The 19,247-nt window shown below is 40.6% G+C and overlaps 1 protein-coding gene across 1 annotated transcript in view; it reads left to right on the top strand.

Moving 5' to 3' along the window:
* The window catches only part of SI (sucrase-isomaltase), a 42,880-nt gene extending 29,352 nt beyond the window's left edge, over positions 1-13,528 (top strand). The window contains exons 33-49 of the mRNA XM_039713529.1: positions 369-497; positions 602-709; positions 806-868; positions 1,126-1,257; positions 1,873-1,957; positions 2,853-2,991; positions 5,024-5,157; positions 5,687-5,721; positions 5,813-5,929; positions 7,112-7,260; positions 7,777-7,861; positions 7,955-8,011; positions 8,612-8,736; positions 8,946-9,034; positions 10,280-10,329; positions 11,545-11,715; positions 13,224-13,528. Coding sequence (XP_039569463.1) covers positions 369-497; positions 602-709; positions 806-868; positions 1,126-1,257; positions 1,873-1,957; positions 2,853-2,991; positions 5,024-5,157; positions 5,687-5,721; positions 5,813-5,929; positions 7,112-7,260; positions 7,777-7,861; positions 7,955-8,011; positions 8,612-8,736; positions 8,946-9,034; positions 10,280-10,329; positions 11,545-11,715; positions 13,224-13,286 — 1,731 coding nt within the window. The 3' untranslated portion in view covers positions 13,287-13,528. The remainder of the gene's footprint in view (positions 1-368; positions 498-601; positions 710-805; positions 869-1,125; positions 1,258-1,872; positions 1,958-2,852; positions 2,992-5,023; positions 5,158-5,686; positions 5,722-5,812; positions 5,930-7,111; positions 7,261-7,776; positions 7,862-7,954; positions 8,012-8,611; positions 8,737-8,945; positions 9,035-10,279; positions 10,330-11,544; positions 11,716-13,223) is intronic.
* Positions 13,529-19,247: the final 5,719 nt, after the last annotated feature.

Genomic DNA, 19,247 nt, shown 5'->3' with positions numbered 1-19,247 from the left:
TCCTCATAGCTATGGAAATATAGGTGCAGTTTCTGTGTACATAGGTACGGACAAATCAATTTTTTCTCTATTTTGTATCCATTTCTCCCCTCAGTTTAGATGCAGCAGTGAAAGGTTTATTTTGGTTTGCACCTGCTCATAGATTGTGTAATATTCATTTAACAACTTCAGCCTGAAGTTGCCACTGCTTCCAATTTTACACATGGAAAGTTCCATATTTTACTTATTTTCAAGATTTGGCAAAAAGGAGGAGAAAATAAAATTAATTGTTTGTTTGTTTTTTAACTGCAGGATGTCCCTTTCAATATTTGGCAAAAAGGAGGAGAAAATAACTTAAAAATAATTGTTTGTTTGTTTTTTAACTGCAGGATGTCCAATATGTAGATATTGACTACATGGAAAGGAACCTGGACTTCACCCTTTCCCCACGTTTTGCTGGATTACCGGCTCTGATCAACAAAATCAAAGCAGAAGGAATGAGATTTATCATTATACTGGTCAGTTTGGAATATTGTTTTTAAATTCCAATATAGCATCACAAAATAGAGAATATATTCAATGTGAGTTTTGAGCATAAGGGTAAAAGTGTTTCTAATTGTAGGATCCAGCCATTTCTGCAAATGAAACCAATTATCCTGCCTTCGACAGAGGTGTGGCTGATAATATCTTTGTGCAGTGGCTTGATACCAAAGAAATTATGTATTCCAAGGTACTGTCCCAGGATGAGTATTTAAACCTGTGTGTTGTAATGCTCAGTTTGCGTTTAGTGTGGCTTGATGATTTAAAATATTCTTTGTCCTATTAGGTCTGGTCTTTTCTTCCCAATGTCCAAATCAATGAGTCACTGCCTCATGAAGACCAAGTAGAGGTAAATACTGACATGGTTTGGTTCTGGATTCAAATATAGACATTAATCAATTAAAATAGCAGCAAAATCATTGATATATCTCACGGCAGGAGTAAAGTGCAGAAACTGGTTAAGCCTTCCTAAAAGCCAAAAAATTCAGTGAACAAGCAATTATTTTTTGTTGTCTTTTAATTATTTTTTATTTTTAATTCCAGAGTTTTAACTATGGAACACCTTCAGTCCCCCTTATCTGTCTTGTTTTCCTTCTGTTTTTACAGAACTACGTGTCCCATTGTGCTTTCCCAGACTTCTTCCGTAATTCCACATTGGAGTGGTACAAGAGGGAAATCCTGGAGGTCTACAACAATCCTGACCCCTCAAAAAGCCTCAAGTTTGATGGCCTGTGGACTGTAAGTGTGGAGATGCATGTGATTTCTGGATTTTTTTTCTCTGCCCAACACTGGTGGAGAGGGCCCCAATTCCTGATTCCCAGTATCTGCACTGCTTTGGCAGAAGTATCCCATGCTAAATTTCCATTAAGGAAGGGCTGGACTTGACAACCTTGGAGGTTGTTCCTTGAAACAAAGAATTGCTGAATCACAGAATAGTCTGGGTTGGAAGAGATCTTAAAAATCTATTCCCATTCCCTGCCATGTGCAAGCAACCTTCCACTATCCCAGGTTGCTCCAAGATCCAATGTTCAACCTGACCTTGGACACTTCCAGGGATTCAGGGCAGCCACAGCTTCTCTGGGCACCCTGTGCCATGGCCTGTCTACCCTCACAGGGAACAATTCCTTCCCAATATTCCATATAATCTTGCCCTCCTTCAGCTCAAGGCCATCCCCCTTTTTCCATCACTCCATGCCCTCATGGAAAATCATTTTCCTGCCTTTTTATCAGCCCCTTTATGGAACATGGGATGTCCAGCTGAGGCTCCTGAGGAACACTGCCATGCTGTTTGTGTGTCATTCAGAATTGATGGTGTTCTGTAGCAAACTGAGGGGTTTTGCTCTGTGTTTTTAGGACATGAATGAACCAGCAGCTTTTATGAATGGCGCCATGGGTGGCTGCAGGAACAACCTCCTAAATTATCCCCCCTACATGCCTCGTAAGTCTGCTTCTTCCTTAAAAGAGTTTTAGGTTTTTCTGGTTCCTACATAAATTCTTACCTGGTATATGGGGCATAAAAGCCAAAATAAAGATGGGTTTATAAACCCACAGATCCTCACTGAACACGGCCCCTTATTCCTGAGATTATGGGCACACTGCAAGCCCAGATATTTCAGCACTTTGTAAAAGTAAAGTTCTTTCCAGCTCCTCCATGCATATGGATTTTGGTCCCTATTTTGTGCCTAAGTGCTTTGCTTGAGGCATGCCAGAGAATTGAGCTCTCTGTTTTGCACTTTTCTCAGATGAATAATGCAATTAATTAAATATTTAGAAAATATCCATGTGTCTCCTCTCATTACCATTTATGTGAGCAGTCAAATGCTTGAAATGCTTCGCTTTCTTAGCTCAGCTTTCCTGAAGTACTGGTGTAAAGTAGTACTAATTAGGAATTATTTATTAATGGTTTATTAGCATACTCTCACTGCTTACTGTTGTATTCAGGTTTCATGAGTGGTTTCTCAGGAATTTCCAGGAAATTAGTATTCAGATACACAGATCACACCCCCCCACATCCCTTTTTCTGTTTATGTGATTAATGTGACAGTGTTCAAAAAGATTTGAAATATTTTCTGATATACTGTTTATTCTTTGAGCCTCTGTAGTAAGAGCATCTCTAACTGAACTATTAGAACATTCACAGGCTCAGATACCTGCATAGGAATATTGGAAATATTCCATTTTGGAAATGCTATTTTTATAATTATAAATAAATAAATGACAGTATAAAGAGACTGAATGCCTAACAGATTATGAAAATTAAGGAAAAGCAACTCAAATGATTAATACATGCTTATTATTAATAATAAAAAATATATTTCTTCCCTTTGCACAAGATTTGGGATATAGGTCAACAGGATTAATCCACAAAACTCCATGCATGGAGGGTCTACACTACCTCCCAGACGGGACCCCAGCCAGACACTTCGATGTCCACAGCCTTTACGGATGGTCCCAAGCCAGACCCAGCCTGCTGTAAGTGCTTTGCATGTTCCATGCTGCCTCCAGGATATGTTCTGATGCCTCAAGGAGCTGCAACAGAGGCTAGATGGAGTTAGGAGTGATAAAAGTGGATATTTATTGAAGTGCCTTCCAAGGCCACACCCCGGCAGGACCAGAGCCACAGCCATGGCTCTGCCTGGATGGCTCCAAGATGGGAGCAAAAGAGGGTTTGGTCATGAGATTTTCATAAGTTTTAGTCCATTTGCACGTAGGACTTAACTGTCCAATGAATAGCTTCAAATGATGAAGTTTCATCCTCCTTGCTTGCTTGCCCACCCTCCTCTTCTCATATTGTTCATGCTTTGGGCCTGAAGTTTGAACAGCTCCAGTTGCTGTTGGGAGCTACATCTTCCCTTTCTTATTCCTGTTATCCCAAAGTCACTCAGTGCTGCTGATGGGCTCAGCCAGGGGCAGGTCCCTCTTGGCTCTATCCGAAACGAGGAAGCTCCAGAAGTTTCTCACTGGAGCCACCCCTGCCAAGACCTTGTGCACACCCAGTGGAGTAGAGAAGAATTAGACAGGAAAAGGAGTATCACCATCGTTTCTGTGTTTTAAATATGAACTGTTTTCCTCTGTTTTGCAAGGCACTGCAACAGAAATCACTACAATAAATCTCACAGCTCACACAGATACTCGCACACTGGAAATTTATAGCAAATGTTATCTACAAAATACATATACATATATTTCCATCCCAAATTTATTTTTTGGCAGTAACTGAAGGGGTACTCGTGAAACTGAAGAAATGTAGTAATTTATTTTGATGCTAAACCATCCAAAGAGAAAGATTATTTGCACACAAAACTCACGAAAGACTGTAACTGAGAAGTGAATCAGTATTTTATGTAACCTGGTGCCATTTCAGTTCTCCATCCATTAGACACAGGAACTTCGGGATATTGCCTTGATGCTGTTCTTTTGTAATGAGGTTTTTGCATAGCCAGAGTTCTTATTAGTGAAAACAGGAACTGTTTGGAGGTAAATGCAGCCTTTGTGACCTGAATAATTGTTTTTCATGGCTAGAGCTATGGAGCTGCAGGCCTGAGGCTCCAGGCACGGAACACTCAGGTCCTGCTCATCTCTGAGCAATTCTACACGTGACATTTGCTGTCTTCACTCTTGGAATTTTAGCTGCCACTTCCAAAGCATTATTGACACAGGGAAAGCAAGCAGAGAATTAAAGTGTTGGACAATATGTTACAAAGGAATAAAGGATCCTAGGAAAGCTACTGTTTGTCTTGGAGGAAATAATTGTGGCACATTAGTGTGGTTTAATTGCTGTGGTAATTTAAGTGACTTGTGTATCTTTGCTGTAATTATGGTGTCACTAAAGCTGCAAATCCTATAGAAAAATAAGCAAATAGTGCTTTATTGAAGCAGCAGCTTAGGCAATTATGGGGCTCTCATTGGAGAGCAGTGGGATTTAATCAGGGTGACTTTCTGGCTAATATTCATATTGATATCCTGTCACCTTGGTCTTTCAGAAGGGACTGGACTAAAAATCCCTATTTTTTTTTTAAATTCAGCACCTTTTAGTCAACTAAACTTATTCTGAGAGGTCCAATTTTTCTGCTACCTATGTTTTGCCTCTTTAGGTTTAATTTTTGCTAAATTATTTCCAACTGTTGCTTCCAGTTATGGGTATTCTAAGAAAGGAAAGACATTCCCTCGCACACATTGTGGAGCACCTAGAAAATGGGCTTAGAAAAGTCTTGCTACATCCCTATTTTCCTACAGAGGAGTTAGCCTGAGCTGGAAAACTCCCTTTTAAATCCTCATGTTTGCCAGTTCTCTTTGCAGCTGCAGGTTTGCCAGCCAGCTTTGCTGGGACTGTGTCTGGATCACATTAAATTGCCACAAAAAGCAGGAACGGACTGGATGTACATGATGTAGCCCTTCACTAGGATAATACAAACCCAAATATTTCTTTCCAGAGGCTCTTCTGCAGTAAATCCTCGTGCAGTATTTCTCCTGTAACTTGTTCCTGTGCCTGTTCCCAACGCAGGGCTTTGCAAGGTGCCACCAAGGAGCGCGGGATCGTCATCAGCCGCTCCACGTACCCCAGCAGCGGGAGATGGGTGGGACACTGGCTGGGGGACAACACAGCAGCCTGGGACCAGCTGCACAAATCCATCATTGGTACGTGCCAGGGAAAGGCTCTGCATGCCTGCCACCACCGAATCACGGATTGGTTTGGGTTGGGAGGGACCTTAAACCCCTAAATCCAGTTCTGCCTCTGCCACGGCAGGGACACTGTCCACACACCAGGCTCCTCCAGGCATTATCCAACCTGGCTTTGCTTCTCCTGCACCTCCTTGCCTTTTGTATTCATGTGATTTTTAGATGAAAAAACTTGTTCAGCAACCGGAATTTGTGGTCCATTCCTTTTTCACTTTTTCTTCTGTACCAGGTACAAGAAACTCCTTTAATTCCCTTGGGACCAGGCACCTCCATGCCCTGTGTCCTGCCACTCATTTTTTTTCTTTGCTCCTGTCCACCCACATCCCATCTCCTTCTGTAGCAGCAAAACATGACACGTTAGAGAAGTTGTGGGGTTTGAATTTGCTTTTTTCTCTTCTGATTCAGCAGTGTAATAAACACTGTCTATGTAACCACAAAGTTAAAAAAAAAAAACCACCAAGTAACTCCAATTTATTTCTCTTTTCAGGCATGATGGAGTTCAGTCTCTTTGGAATATCTTATGTAAGCTAATGAGTTATTAACTTCTATTTAATTACTGTGATGCTGTACATGATAATACAGTTTTTCATTTGGGTTATTCTGAAAATTTCAGACAGGAGCTGATATCTGTGGCTTCTTCAAAGACTCCCAGTATGAGCTGTGTGTCCGCTGGATGCAGCTGGGTGCATTTTACCCATATTCCAGGAACCACAACGAGAAAGGAACACGGGTGAGTTGCAATTTTTTAATAGTTCTTAGCAGCTGGGCCTTTGCAACACAGGCAGAACCAGCCAGAATAATGCACAAGTGCCCTGGCTCAAAAAAAACCAAGTAAAATGAGAAAAACAGAACACTTTTGGCTCTTTATCAAATGAAAACTGTCATTATGTCTATGCTGTCTCTGCTGTGAGCCTCCCCATCACCTGGGAGGTTTTGTGTCCCAGAGGGGTTGCTCTGGGATTTGGACATTTGAAGGAAGCCCATTCTAACTTTGCTTTCACTGAACCAAACTCTACATATTTTCCCCTCTGTGCTATTTGGATTTCAATGAGCTACAGCAGGGCTAAAATGGAGATTTTATGGCAAACACACTTCAAGAAACAGAACTGACCTCGGTGCTCTCGGCCCTAATTGCCCATAATTATACAACAAATGAGAAAATGGGGCAGTGTAATAAGATGCTGGAGTGAGACTCAGGAATTTCTGTGCTCTGCCTGTTTGCCACCATCAGATATTGTATTTCTGCTGAAAGGAAAGGGAAATAATTGCCTAAATGCAGGCTAAGGAGTGGAGTGGAGAAAGCTGTAAAACAAGATAACTGGGAAAATGCAGAAAAGGGAAACAGCACTTGTGTTCCAGGGAAAGCTTCAGGTCTAGCAGAGTGGAGCTATTTAGGTGGCAACTATCTAATGGATTAAAGTCTCCTTTTCAAAGGCAGCTGCTTTATCTCACAGCACACACCTTCCACGGGCCCTGAAAGCCTTCAAAATGCAGATTCAGGGTTATCGTGGTGCTTCCAGTGCTGCCCAATTTGCCAAGGTATTGTTCCCTACGTTCAATAAAGACTTGAGGCTCTCCTGACACCAGTCCTTGGTGCCTTGGACTCTTGCTGCGAGCAGAGGGCTGATGGGTGAGGTACCCTGGGACGTGTCACACCTTGGGGACACTTTGCTTTAAACATTTTTACTGCTTCCCCTGGGTTTTTATCAGCTTTCCTCTTTCTAGTTGCCCTCCTGAGGCTGACAGTGACAGCCACAGTTTTCACTTGCTCCTGACGTGAAGAATAAATAAACGAAGATGCTCTCTTCAGAGAGGAAACTTCCTTGGTTTATTTTGCTGCGTGGATTTGGTTTTTTTAGCTTTCTCACACAATCCAGCCCAGCTTCTCTAACAACACTCTCTTCTCTTTCAGAGGCAAGATCCTGCTTCCTGGGATGACAAATTTAAAGAGATGTCCAGGGACGTGCTGAACATAAGATACACCCTGTTACCTTACCTCTACACCTTGCTGTACGATGCCCATGCCCACGGCAGCACCGTGATCCGCCCCGTTCTCCACGAGTAAGTGCAACTCCCCTGCTCTCCTCACCAAGAATTCCATTAAAACTCCTCTGGTTGTGACCCCCTAACAACAGAGTTGTCTCTTCGTTACAGCATTTCCCCCTTCAATTTAAAAATACCAAGTCTGAGCTAGGAAAAACTGAGCTTTTTGCACGTAGTGATTTGCTTTTTTCAAAGAAGCTCAGAAAACAGTGTCTCAAATTGAAAAATCTGTCCCAGTCTGCCCAAGATTTTATTACTGTAAATAACAAGCATAAGAATTTCAGAGTTTTGTTGTCCCAATGAACTGAAAAGCAAAAGCAAAGAAATGGACCACAACCCCTAAAGCTAAACACTAAACTTGCATTTCTCTAATGAGTGTCACATCAGGATCTTTGTGCAGCCATTAATTGATCTCTTAATTATTAACAGCAATAACGAGGAAACAGATACTAGAAAGAGTAAATGAAATTACTGACAGAAGGGTCTTCAAGGAGGAATTATCTGGGAAAGCTCAGCTCTGTCTCTTCCTGACAGGTTTGTGGGAGACAGGACCACGTGGAACATCGACGAGCAGTTCCTCTGGGGTCCTGCCCTGCTCATCAGCCCTGTGATGAAAGAGGTCAGCTTCTAAGCTTATTTACAACTGAAAGTCAGTTTAACAAAGCTTCACTTTTCCATGTGAGGTGCCTAAAATTTGCGTGTTTAATTGCAGAATGATCGGAGTGTGAGGGCTTATTTCCCTGATGCCCGCTGGTATGATTACCACACAGTAAGTCATCCTAAAAAAATTCTATTTTAAAACTTGTATTTTCTGTCTTTCCACAGTGCTGAGTGTGGCAGGGGGTGGGAACATTCCCCTGCTTAATTTGCATTTAATATAAGTTCTTAGAAATATAAAAAGAAATAATAAAAATCCTCAATTCCTTTATAATAATGTATAATAACATGACCAGAGTTATGATAAATGAAAAGGCGAAGTTAATACCTTTAATTTAGATTTCTTTTCACTTTTTGTAACCCTCAAATGATACACACAAGGTTTTTGTAATGGCATGTTCTAATAAAGAAAGAAAAAAATAGGTTTAGCTGCATAATTTTTCCTGGAAAATAATAAAAGATTTGGAAATAGGAAGAGCAGGATCAAAACTCCCTTCATTAATCACAGGTTTGTGTTTCACCTGCTTGGCCCCTTTGGTTCAGCTGCCATCACCCATGGTCAGGCCAGCCTTTTATAGACCCAAAATTTCAGGGTTTCTCTTATTAATAGTTACTCCTGCAGTAACAACTCCTAATTAACCTGTCTGGAGAAATATTACTTTTTGTTCTGAAGGAAAACTCTGTAAAAATGATTTTATTTTTTTGTACATAGAATACAGATACTGGCTTTAGGAAACAATTCCAAAATCTATCTGCTCCTTTGGAGCACATCAACCTGCACATCCGAGGTGGATACATCCTGCCTTGGCAAAGACCTGCCAATACAACTGCTTACAGGTAGGAAGAAGTGAAAAATTTAAATTTAATTTGACTTTTTGGTGTTTTTTTGGGGTTTTTTTCCTAATGGTCTTTAGTAGTATGGGATGGGCAGATGGCTGTGGGAGGTCAGTTGGGTGGTACATGACTTTAATGTGAAGAAATTACCATTTGGGGAATATGGAATGTGATTAGCTGAGGGAATTGAGAGAAAATTGTGTTTTCCACAGCCGGAAAAACCCGATGGGACTCACGGTGGCCCTGGATGACTCTCTGATGGCAGCAGGACACCTTTACTGGGATGATGGGGTTCGCATCGGTACGTCCAGGCCTTCTTCCCTTCCTAAAACCCTTCTTTTTTTACTGTGAGAATGGTTGGACACTGCCAAGTGAGGCTCCATCCCTGGGGGCATTCAAAGCCCAAATTCAAGCAGAAAAAAACAAACCCAAGGATGTAAACTGAGGAGAGAGGGAACAAACTCTGGGGTGTCCGAGGAGGAGCAGAGGGAAGGGATGGACTTGGCCAAGGCCATTTCTGAGGGACAGATCTGAACTCCCCTTCAGAGGCAAAACTGAAATGAAACCTGCAGACCAACATTACAGAAACATGATTCCTCCTGATTGAAGCCACACCAGGCTGTGATTTACAGAATTAATATGTTGTATAAATGACCTCGTGCCCTGGGTCTGAGGAAAGGCAGAAAACAAAGATGCCTCCTCAAACCTGAGGGAACCATAACCGCAGATCGTGTGAGAGCTCTCACTGGTTTCCTCAACATGGCTAAATTTAAATTGTTTGCCAGTAAGAGACACTGAGCTGGCATTTCTCCTCCCCACCCAGAGTGCGACCCTTGTAGTAACAATGAGATTCCCACCAGGAATGCAGGAAATGTGCCTTGCACAGTGACCTGGGGGGAGTTTGCAGGAGGCTGGAGGTGGATCTGGAGGTGCTTCACACCCTCTGCCAGCACTGGAATCCAGAAAGGATGGCCAAATTTAGGGAAAACTGGTGATGAATGGAATTTGGGTGGAGCATCTTGCAGGTATCTTGCTCCAGGAGTGTGGGATGGCAGGACAGGAGCCCCAGTGCCCAGGATCAGCACTGCTCTGAGGGCAGGAACAGCAGAATCCCAGCAGTGCTGGGGGAACACCAGCAGTGACTTGAGAGAGGCAGCAGCCCCACCACCTCAGGTGTCACCTGGAATTGTCACCTGGCAGTGGAGGGGGATGTGGGAAATGACTCTTCATTACTTCAATGTTTCAAACAAACATTTTTCTCCCCATCTAAACTGCCCTGATCTCCCTAGTGCTCTTTCTTTGCCTGCTGTTATATCTTACCCCTAAAATGTTCTCCTTTTATCCTCACTTCAGCTTTATATACACTAGAAGTATTTTATGTCTAATAGCATTCATCTTCTGGAAATGCACAACTTCTCTTTATTTACATATAAATACATCCCTTGTATTTGTAAGCTGTCTGTGGACAGAAATTTTGATAATGTATTAGATAAGGCAGCCAGCAAACACATTTTGTTTAATTTCTTTCACTCTTTCTTTTTAACAGATGCATATGAAGACGGTGTTTACCTACTGACATCATTTACTGCTAAGCAGGTAATCACATTAGCTCATATTTATTTAATAGTCACTTCAGGTGACTTTTTTATATTTTTAACTATGGGTCTTTTGATTTGAGTCTTCCTAATGTCTACATATCCCAACCTTACATTAAATTGTGCTCACAGATGATTAGGCTACAAGAAGTGTGATTAAATTGTGTTAAGAATGAATTCAGGAGTGAATCTGAAGAGTATTGTTAACTACAATTGTCAGATTTCATTTCCATAACCAGTGGAATATCTGGAAATAAATTAGGCTTTAATTACAGGGACTTTTGGCTCAAAAGAAAAACTCTTTCTATTGTAGGAGAAAACACACTTTCTTATTTCATTATTTTCCAGTGTGCCACAATGTCTTCTAATTTTATCATCACTGTTCTTTCTTCTCATCTAATTCTGTCTTTGTCAAATAAAAGGGTGTTAATTGCTAAGGAAGGGAGTTTGTTTTGCTAACACTCAATATTTGCAGTTGTAAGGAGATTATAAAATAAAAGCACCTTTCCCTGCTCTTACAAAATCTTACCATAGGAAAAGCCTAATTAAAGAGGTCTTGAATCAACCAGCAATGAGAAACACTCACCCTCTGAGCACCAAATACATGGAATTATATCACAGCACTTTTGGGTACACCCTAAAGAAATCCAAAACCTACTTAAAAACACAGTAGTGAATGAGGGGGGCTGTGAGTGCTGAGGGAGGGGATGGGGAGGCAGGAGCTGATCTGGGAGGGCAAAAGGCAGGAGGAGAAGAGCCTGGAGCAGCTCTGGAAGGTGACACAGGGCAGGGAGGGAGGGCTTTGTCCCCCAGCTCTTGCTGCCCACCCAGGGGTTGAGAATTTCTTGTTCTTCACAGCTGAGTGGCAACTAAAGCACAGCAGAGCCCAGGATTTGGCCAGGTTAACAAAGTGGAGAGAAGCTTTCAGTATCTGAAAAATAAATAACAACACACAGCTATTAGGAAATAAAAATTGAAAAAAACCCCAAATCTGGAGTGAGGACAGCAAATGAAAAGCTGAAGTGGACCTCACAGAATTAGAGAATGGTTTGGGTTGGGAGGGACACAAAAATCATCTCAATTCCAAGGCAGGGACACCTTCCACTGTCCCAGCTGCTCCAGGCTGGCCCTGGGCACTGCCAGGGAGCCAGGGGCAGCCACAGCTGCTCTGGATTTGTACCAACCTCTGAAATTTGCCTTCCCCTCTTCCTTCCAGAATGTTCTGGAGATCACAGTGACACATCAGAATTACACGGACCCAAACAACCTCATGTTCACTGACGTCAAGGTCCTGGGGGTGCCCAGCAGTGTCACTCAGGTGACAGTGTCACAGAACGGGGCAGCAGTCCCCTCAGCCCACAAGGTCACCTATACCAGCAACACCAAGGTGAGATGCTGCTTGAAGGGTTAAAAACCTGCATTTGTGCTCTGAAACCTCTGGAGATTCAGCTGGGATAACATAATTTAAATATTTATGTATTTACCAAATTAAAATATTTTTGCTTGCCATATTTAGAACATATATATTTAGCATATTTGAAATTTTTATATTAGCTGTTAAAGGTATTTATATATTTACCATATTTAAAATCTTCGTGTATTTACCGTATTTAAAATATTTATATATTTAGCGCATTTAAAATATTTTTACTTACCATATTTAAAAAAAATATATAGCATATTAAAATTTTTATATTTGTTTATTTAATATATTTATATATTTACCACATTTTAAATATTTTACTTACCATATTTTAAATATTTGTATATTTACCATATTTAAAATATTTATATATTTACCAAAATAAAAATATTTTTACTTACCATATTTAGAACATATATATTTAGCATATTTGAAATTTTTATATTAGCCTATTTAATATATTTATATTTTTACAATATTTAAAATAGTTTACTTACCATATTTTAAATATTTGTATATTTACAATAACTAAAATATTTATATATTTAGCATATTTAAAATTTTTATATTAGCCTATTTAATATATTTATATTTTTACAATATTTAAAATAGTTTACTTACCATATTTTAAATATTTGTATATTTACAATAACTAAAATATTTATATATTTAGCATATTTAAAATAGTTATATATTTACTATTTTAAAATTAATTTTTACTTATGGTATTTTAAACATATATATTTAGCATATTTAAAATGTTTATATTAGCTTATTTAAAATACTTATATATTTAGCATATTTAAAATCTTTGTATATTTACCACATCTAAAATATTTATCCATTTAAATATTTGTATGTTTACCATATTTAAAATATCTATACATTTAGCATATTTGGAATTTTTATATTAGCATATTTAAAATAGTTGCCATATTTAAACTATGCATCTATTTACAATATATAAAATAAACCGTATTTCAGAAAGAGGTACAAGCTGCCATCAGGTAATGATTCTTTAATACCACTTAATGCCACTTCTAGCAGTGAATTTTGTTCCCTAACACCTTCCTTGCAACCTGGGGATGTGACAGGAGGAAAAGCTTCTCTGAGCATTCTCTGAGATTCTGCTGTTGACTTTTTGATGGGAAAAAATTCATATGCACTGTTGAATTGCAATGTATTCCAAGTTTTTCTACTCAAAAAAATTCCTTTATTTTTAAAACAAAAGGAACCTCAGCTCTGAAAGAGCTGTGGGTGAAATAAGGGATCAGAGAGTCATGGTCAGACTCTCCCAAATCTGTGCTGATTAAACTCTGTTTGTAGTGAGAGAAACACAAATGTAAATTAAAAAAGGGAAATAAATTCTTGCAGTTTAAAATGGGAAGCCAGTTTCTCCCTGGAACACAGAAAACACCGTGGATCTTCAGAGCTCAGTTACTAAATGTGCATTTTGTGTGTTTTATTCCCAGCTCCTGGAAATCACCAATCTCCAGCTGAAACTGGGCCAGAGCTACACCCTGCAATGGAGCTAGGAAGGAAAATAACATCAGCCATGCCTCTGCATTTTCTCACATTTTAAAAACCATTTTTCAATTTTCAAAGTGCTTTTTTGTCACCTTGGAATGCTTTTTCCCTTCCCAAAACAGCAGTAAAGTCACTTCACAGCCAGGTGCTTTGTGTACAAAGCAGCCACGAGCCAGCAGTGCCACTTTCGGATAAAGTTCATCTTTCAAAGTGAGAACTGAAGGGGAAAACTCTGTTTTTTAGAGTAAAATTCCTGTCTGACTTCATATCTGATCAATTTTGTAAAAAAGATGCAGTTGACGTTACCAAAGTGGATTTGAAGTTGTAATTCTACCTATATTTAACTTCCATCCTAATTTTAATTATACCCATGCAGGTCATTATTATGGAGAATTTAAGGCCAAATAAAGTAGAAGGAAATGTTTTGAGATGACTGATTTAGCATGAAATAATATTTCAAGATGTTGGTCTATAAAATATTCAGATACTTGAAAAAATAATTTGGATTATGGGGTGGGGGGGGTTTGTATGACTTCAGCCAGATTTGTGTTCCCTGTATTTTGACTTGAAGTTGTAAAAATAAACCTGAAATTTTAAGGTTAATTAATGAATGTTGGTCTCTGTTTATTTCACTGAAGGAAATGTTGTTGTTGTGTGTTTACCATAATAATAATTCACGTTAAAGCCTCTTTTTATCCCAAGAGTGCAGCATATGAACTAAAGAGACTGGGAAAACATATTTACAATTAAATTTGATGGGAATAAATGCTGCAGGAGGTAGTGGCAAACTCCAGTGACTGTGCTTTACATTCATTTCAAGGATTCCTCTTTGCTTAAACATTTTGGGGTGCAAAACTCAATAACCAACATCTCATAGGTGGATTAATGCAATGATAGGGGGTTAATTTATTGAAATTTCACTGTGAAATGATAGTGAAGTTGGCAAAGTGCTCATTTAGGAGTAATTTTTATATTTTGACACATAAAACTTCTGTTTCTCACAGAGCTGATGCAGATATAGCAGTGTGTCTGCTATAGAGAGGAGTGAGGGGGTACAGAACCTTCAACCCATTCCCTTTCACTTTGTGTCACTACTTTTTACCCTCTCATCTGACACTGGAAACATCAGGGACAACCAAAGGCTTCCAAAAAAAAGAAAAAAAAAGCCCTGGTTTGCTTATTTATTTGGGGAACCTCGTTATTGTTGGGGGTTTTTTTTGGTTTTTTTTTTCTCACAGAGCTGATGCAGATATAGCAGTGTGTCTGCTATAGAGAGGAGTGAGGGGGTACAGAACCTTCAACCCATTCCCTTTCACTTTGTGTCACTACTTTTTACCCTCTCATCTGACACTGGAAACATCAGGGACAACCAAAGGCTTCCAAAAAAAAGAAAAAAAAAGCCCCAGTTTTTGCTTATTTATTTGGGGAACCTCGTTATTGTTGGGGTTTTTTTTGTTTGTTTTTTTTTTTTTAGCTTTGAGACCCTTCCAAAAACCCAGTTTTTTTTTTTTTATTAATTTGGGGAACGTTGTTACTGGATTTTTTTCAGCTTTGAAACCCTTCCAAATAAAAAGATTTTTCCTTATTTACTTGGGGAACCTCATTCTTGTCACTTTTCCAGCATTCAGAGTCCCAGCAAATCGACTGAATCCCGTGTTTCAGCCCCAGGGGAAGGTTTTACTGACAAGAATTCCTCAGGAACTCACCCAAATTGAGAAATCCCAGCTTGAAACTCTCTTGGCCCTGCCTGGGGTTGTCCCCTTGGAGTCTGTCCCACCCCACAGAGACTCTGGATCCAGCCCCAACTGGAAAAATGAAATCCCATGAAAATCCATCATCCTGAGCAGTCGAAGAGTTTCCAACAGAATTCCACATCCTGCTTGTGCTGGGATGAGATTTTTTTTAACTCTCTCTCTCCTCTTAGCACCTGTAAAATAACAACACAATCCTGCTGTACATCCCACCAGAAAATCCTCACTGAAGGCAAAAAAGTCTTCCCTGAGAGCCACAAAGTTCTGCATTCCAGATCTTTTTCCCGAGCTGCATTTTCTGGAACTCTTGGAATTTTGTTGGAATTCTTGAGGTTTGACAGCAGCTGAAGAGAAATGCCCATTTGTGGCAGCTTAGAGGGAAACCACCACTAATTGGTGTGGGCAGAAAGTGATGGAAAATCAGCTCTCATTCCATCAGTATCATTCCAAAAGGTTCCCAAATGATCCCTGCAAGGAAAATGCTCCTCCTGGACCCAAATTTTGGGAGAGACTGGATGGGGTAGAACCGGAGCAGATATTGCTGCACTGAAGAGCCACAGATGGCCCTGGAATTACAATTCTGCCCATGGAAAAGATAAAACCCTGTCACACTTGGCTGTGCATGTTCTGATGAAGCTGCCAGAAATGCACAGGTAATTGGATTTTTCCTTGGAGCTGGAAGGAGCAGCTGGATGGCAACATCTGGCAGCACAGCTGGAGCGTGGTGGGCTGGGAAAAAAGAGGGTTTGGCATCTTTGGGGATTTTCCCTTTCCCTTTCCCTCCCCTTTTCCTTTCCTTTTTCCTTTCCCTTTTCCTTTCCTCCCCTTTTCCCTTTCCCCTTTCCCCCTCCCCACAAAAAACATCACTTTTGTGATTTTTGTCCTCTCAGCTGAGGAACTTCTGGGTTTTTTTCAGCTAAACCAGGATGTCTTTGATAAATGATGCAGAGTTGGAAGTTCCTCTTTACATTTCCTGGAAATCCCAATCTCCTGTGATTCCAAGGATTCAGTCATGCTTGGTGGTGTTTTCAATTACTACTACAAATATTTTGCAATAGGAATTTTTGAGTTGTGATTATTTGCAAGTAAAATCTTAAAAATTAATCCAGTGCAGTGCACTTCAAATTAGCCCATGCGGAAAGTTTAAGTGTTTAAATACACATTTGGTGTGTGCTGTATTTACATATATAATTCATAACTGCATGGTTAAGTGTGCACACTTAAACATACCCTATGTATATTAGTTACATTATTAATATTTTAAATTCTATTATGTAAAATAAGGGGTTTGTCCCTTTATTATATGGTTGCTCTCACATTCAGAGTCATTTCAGTTGAATGTTTAATGCATATGAGGCATTATGCACATTATAATAATTATGGAATAAGAGATTCAGAAATGCTCCCTGACCAGTGGGTCCCTTTTAATCATCTCAGGAGACCTTTCAGGTGGATATAGAGCCCCATTTCCTCCCCTTGATATAAACCCCACACTCAGGGTCAGCCCAGAAAGCAACTGATACTGAAATATCCCAGCTCTTTTTAAAAATGGATAAAAATTGCATCAAGTACTCATACAGGAAAGGCAAATAAAATGGCATTTAAACAGAATGTCCAAAAAGTACCTCTTAAAAACATTATTAACTGAGTCTTGAAAGTACCACAGTGTTGGAGGAGATCAAAGAATCTGATCAAGAGGATCCCTACAGATCCTCCACAATATTCCAACTCCTTTCATGAAATCCTTCTCCCACTGCACTCCCATTCTCCCTTTCCCATTTTTCCTGGCACCTTTGGCTCTGTTCAGTGCTCTGAGCTGTGCCAGGCTGGAGTAAATGCTTTTCTAGGCCCTGCTATTCCATCTCTCTACATTATGTCTCGGGTTTAGCTGAGTGTGTGTTCAATTCCCATCTGTCAGAGCTGGGGCAGTTCTCTGCTGTTCATGGGGCAGTTTTTTCTTTATCTCTCCCACAGCCAATCCTCCCTCCAGGAGATCTCTGCTGTCCATGGCCACTGAGTGTCCCTGCATGGCTGAGAAAATTCCAGCATCCCATGGGGAGATGCTCCGCCCAGGGGAGGAGCCAAGCATTCCTACCTGGATACAATCTGAGCCTGGGACAGCACAGCAGCCTTTGCCCACTGCATTCCCAGAGGAGCAGCTTTCTCCTGCCCTGCATTCCCAGAGGGAGAGCAGGCCCATCTCCAGCAGCCCTGGAGCTGCAGAGGAAAACTCCCCCCTTGTGCAGGATCCCTGCTCCAGCAGAAGCACAGCTGGCACTGCAGGAGGGCTGAGCCCCCCTGGGATGGGGCTGTGCCACCACCCCAGCAGCCTTTGCCCACTGCATTCCCAGAGGAGCAGCTTTCTCCTGCCCTGCATTCCCAGAGGAGCAGCTTTCTCCTGCCCTGCATTCCCAGAGGAGCAGCTTTCTCCTGCCCTGCATTCCCAGAGGAACACCAGGCCCATCTCCAGCAGCCCTGGAGCTGCAGAGGAAAACTGCAGCCTTGTGCAGGATCCCTGCTCCAGCAGAAGCACAGCTGGCACTGCAGGAGGGCTGAGCCCCCATGGGATGGGGCTGTGCCACCACCCTGACCCACAGGGCTCAGCTCCTGAACTGACTCTGGCAGTGGTTTGGTTTATTTGTACTATTGCATTTTTAATTTTAGTGTTCCCAGTAAAGAACTGTTATTCCTACTCCCACATCTTTGCCCAAGAGCCCCTTAATTTCAAAATTATAATAATTCAGAGGGAAAGGGTTTATGTTTTCCATTTCAAGGGATGCTCTTGTCTTCCTTAGCAGACACCTACTTTTCAAACCAAAACACATTAGAACAGGAAATATTTCCTTGCCACCTCTGCACGCTACAATCCTGAATGGATCCCATCAGTTCTGCCCTCTGCCCTTTATAACCAGAACCATTTTGGAGGGAAAATGGAGATATCCCATCCTTTGGAGAGCCTAATCCCTTTCCACACATCTTTCCAAGCAAGAAAAACAAAGTTTGCCTGACTTTGAGAACTTCCCCTCAGCACAAAAGCCTTTTCCAAGGGTTTTAATTGAAGCCAAGCACCTATTTGGGTTACGATGTCCTATATTTAACTTGAATGGAATAATTTCTTTTCTTGTATTTAACCTTTGATCAGCTGCCTACCTTTGAACTCTGGATATCGATCCCCTCCTTGTTATCCTTGTCCCACTTCTCCTGAAGCTCTTGCATAACCTCAGAAGTCAAAATAAAATTCTCTCTTTGCTGAAATAACTTTTTTTTCTTTTGTTCACAGGGATGGCTTCACTTTGTTCTTTTGTTTTTTAATGTAAGCACCACAGATCTGGAATACAATAATGAAGATGTTTGTACAGTTTTAAATCAAATTCACAACTGGGGGAATGTGTGGTTGCACAAACAATAAAAATTAAAGAAAAACTCTAAATTCAGGATAAATTTAAAAACTAACATTAAAAATCTTGTCATGGTCTGAATTTTCCTTTTTTAGTACAACTTGGAATGTTCTAAATCATGTAATAACCTCGTTTCAAGTGCTTGCAATAAATGATTTGTTGCTTCAGAGTGATGCAGATAAAAATCTTCCTCAGTGATATTTGTTCCTAAATGAATTCCGAAGAGAGAAGTGAATTTCTGCACTCAGGGTGCACAGATAAATAAACTCTCACCAACCCCCTTGTCCCCAAATCGTTTCCAACTACCCAGACCTAAGTTATTTATAAATCCTGTGCCACTCTCAGGCTTGGGGCACATCCAAAGGTGTTTTTTCCCTTTTTCATCCTTTTTCTTTGGAAATACCCTTTCATGCCACATCCCACCCCACTCCTTTCACTGTCATATTTCAGATGGAAAGTGAACATTTTCTTACCTAGGGACACAGAGAAATAGAACTGGTTTTAGCAAGACCAGCAAAAAGCAAATCCTACACTGAGCAGTAGCAGCACTTCCTCAGCATTCCTTGGAGCTGGATTTTCACAGAATTCCTGTCAGGCAGGTCATCCCTGAAACCTCTGGAATTACACAGATAAACCTACCAGGACAGAATTTCCATTTATTTTCAGGCAAGAGATTATCCTCACTGTTTCTCAGAGTTTGCTGTTCCCATTCCTGGACATCACTCCAGCCTTTCTTGTGCTGATTTTCCCCAAACTGGAATTTTGGCCATTTCTTCACATTTTTTCTGCTTTCCTGCCATTCAAGGAGTGAGTGTTGTCA

The sequence above is a fragment of the Passer montanus genome, unplaced genomic scaffold (genome assembly GCF_014805655.1).
Source record: "Passer montanus isolate IOZ18808 unplaced genomic scaffold, ASM1480565v1 scaffold29, whole genome shotgun sequence".
NCBI lineage: Eukaryota > Metazoa > Chordata > Aves > Passeriformes > Passeridae > Passer > Passer montanus.
The sequence above is the reverse complement of the archived record's forward strand: the minus strand, read 5'-3'. Positions and strand labels throughout refer to the sequence as shown.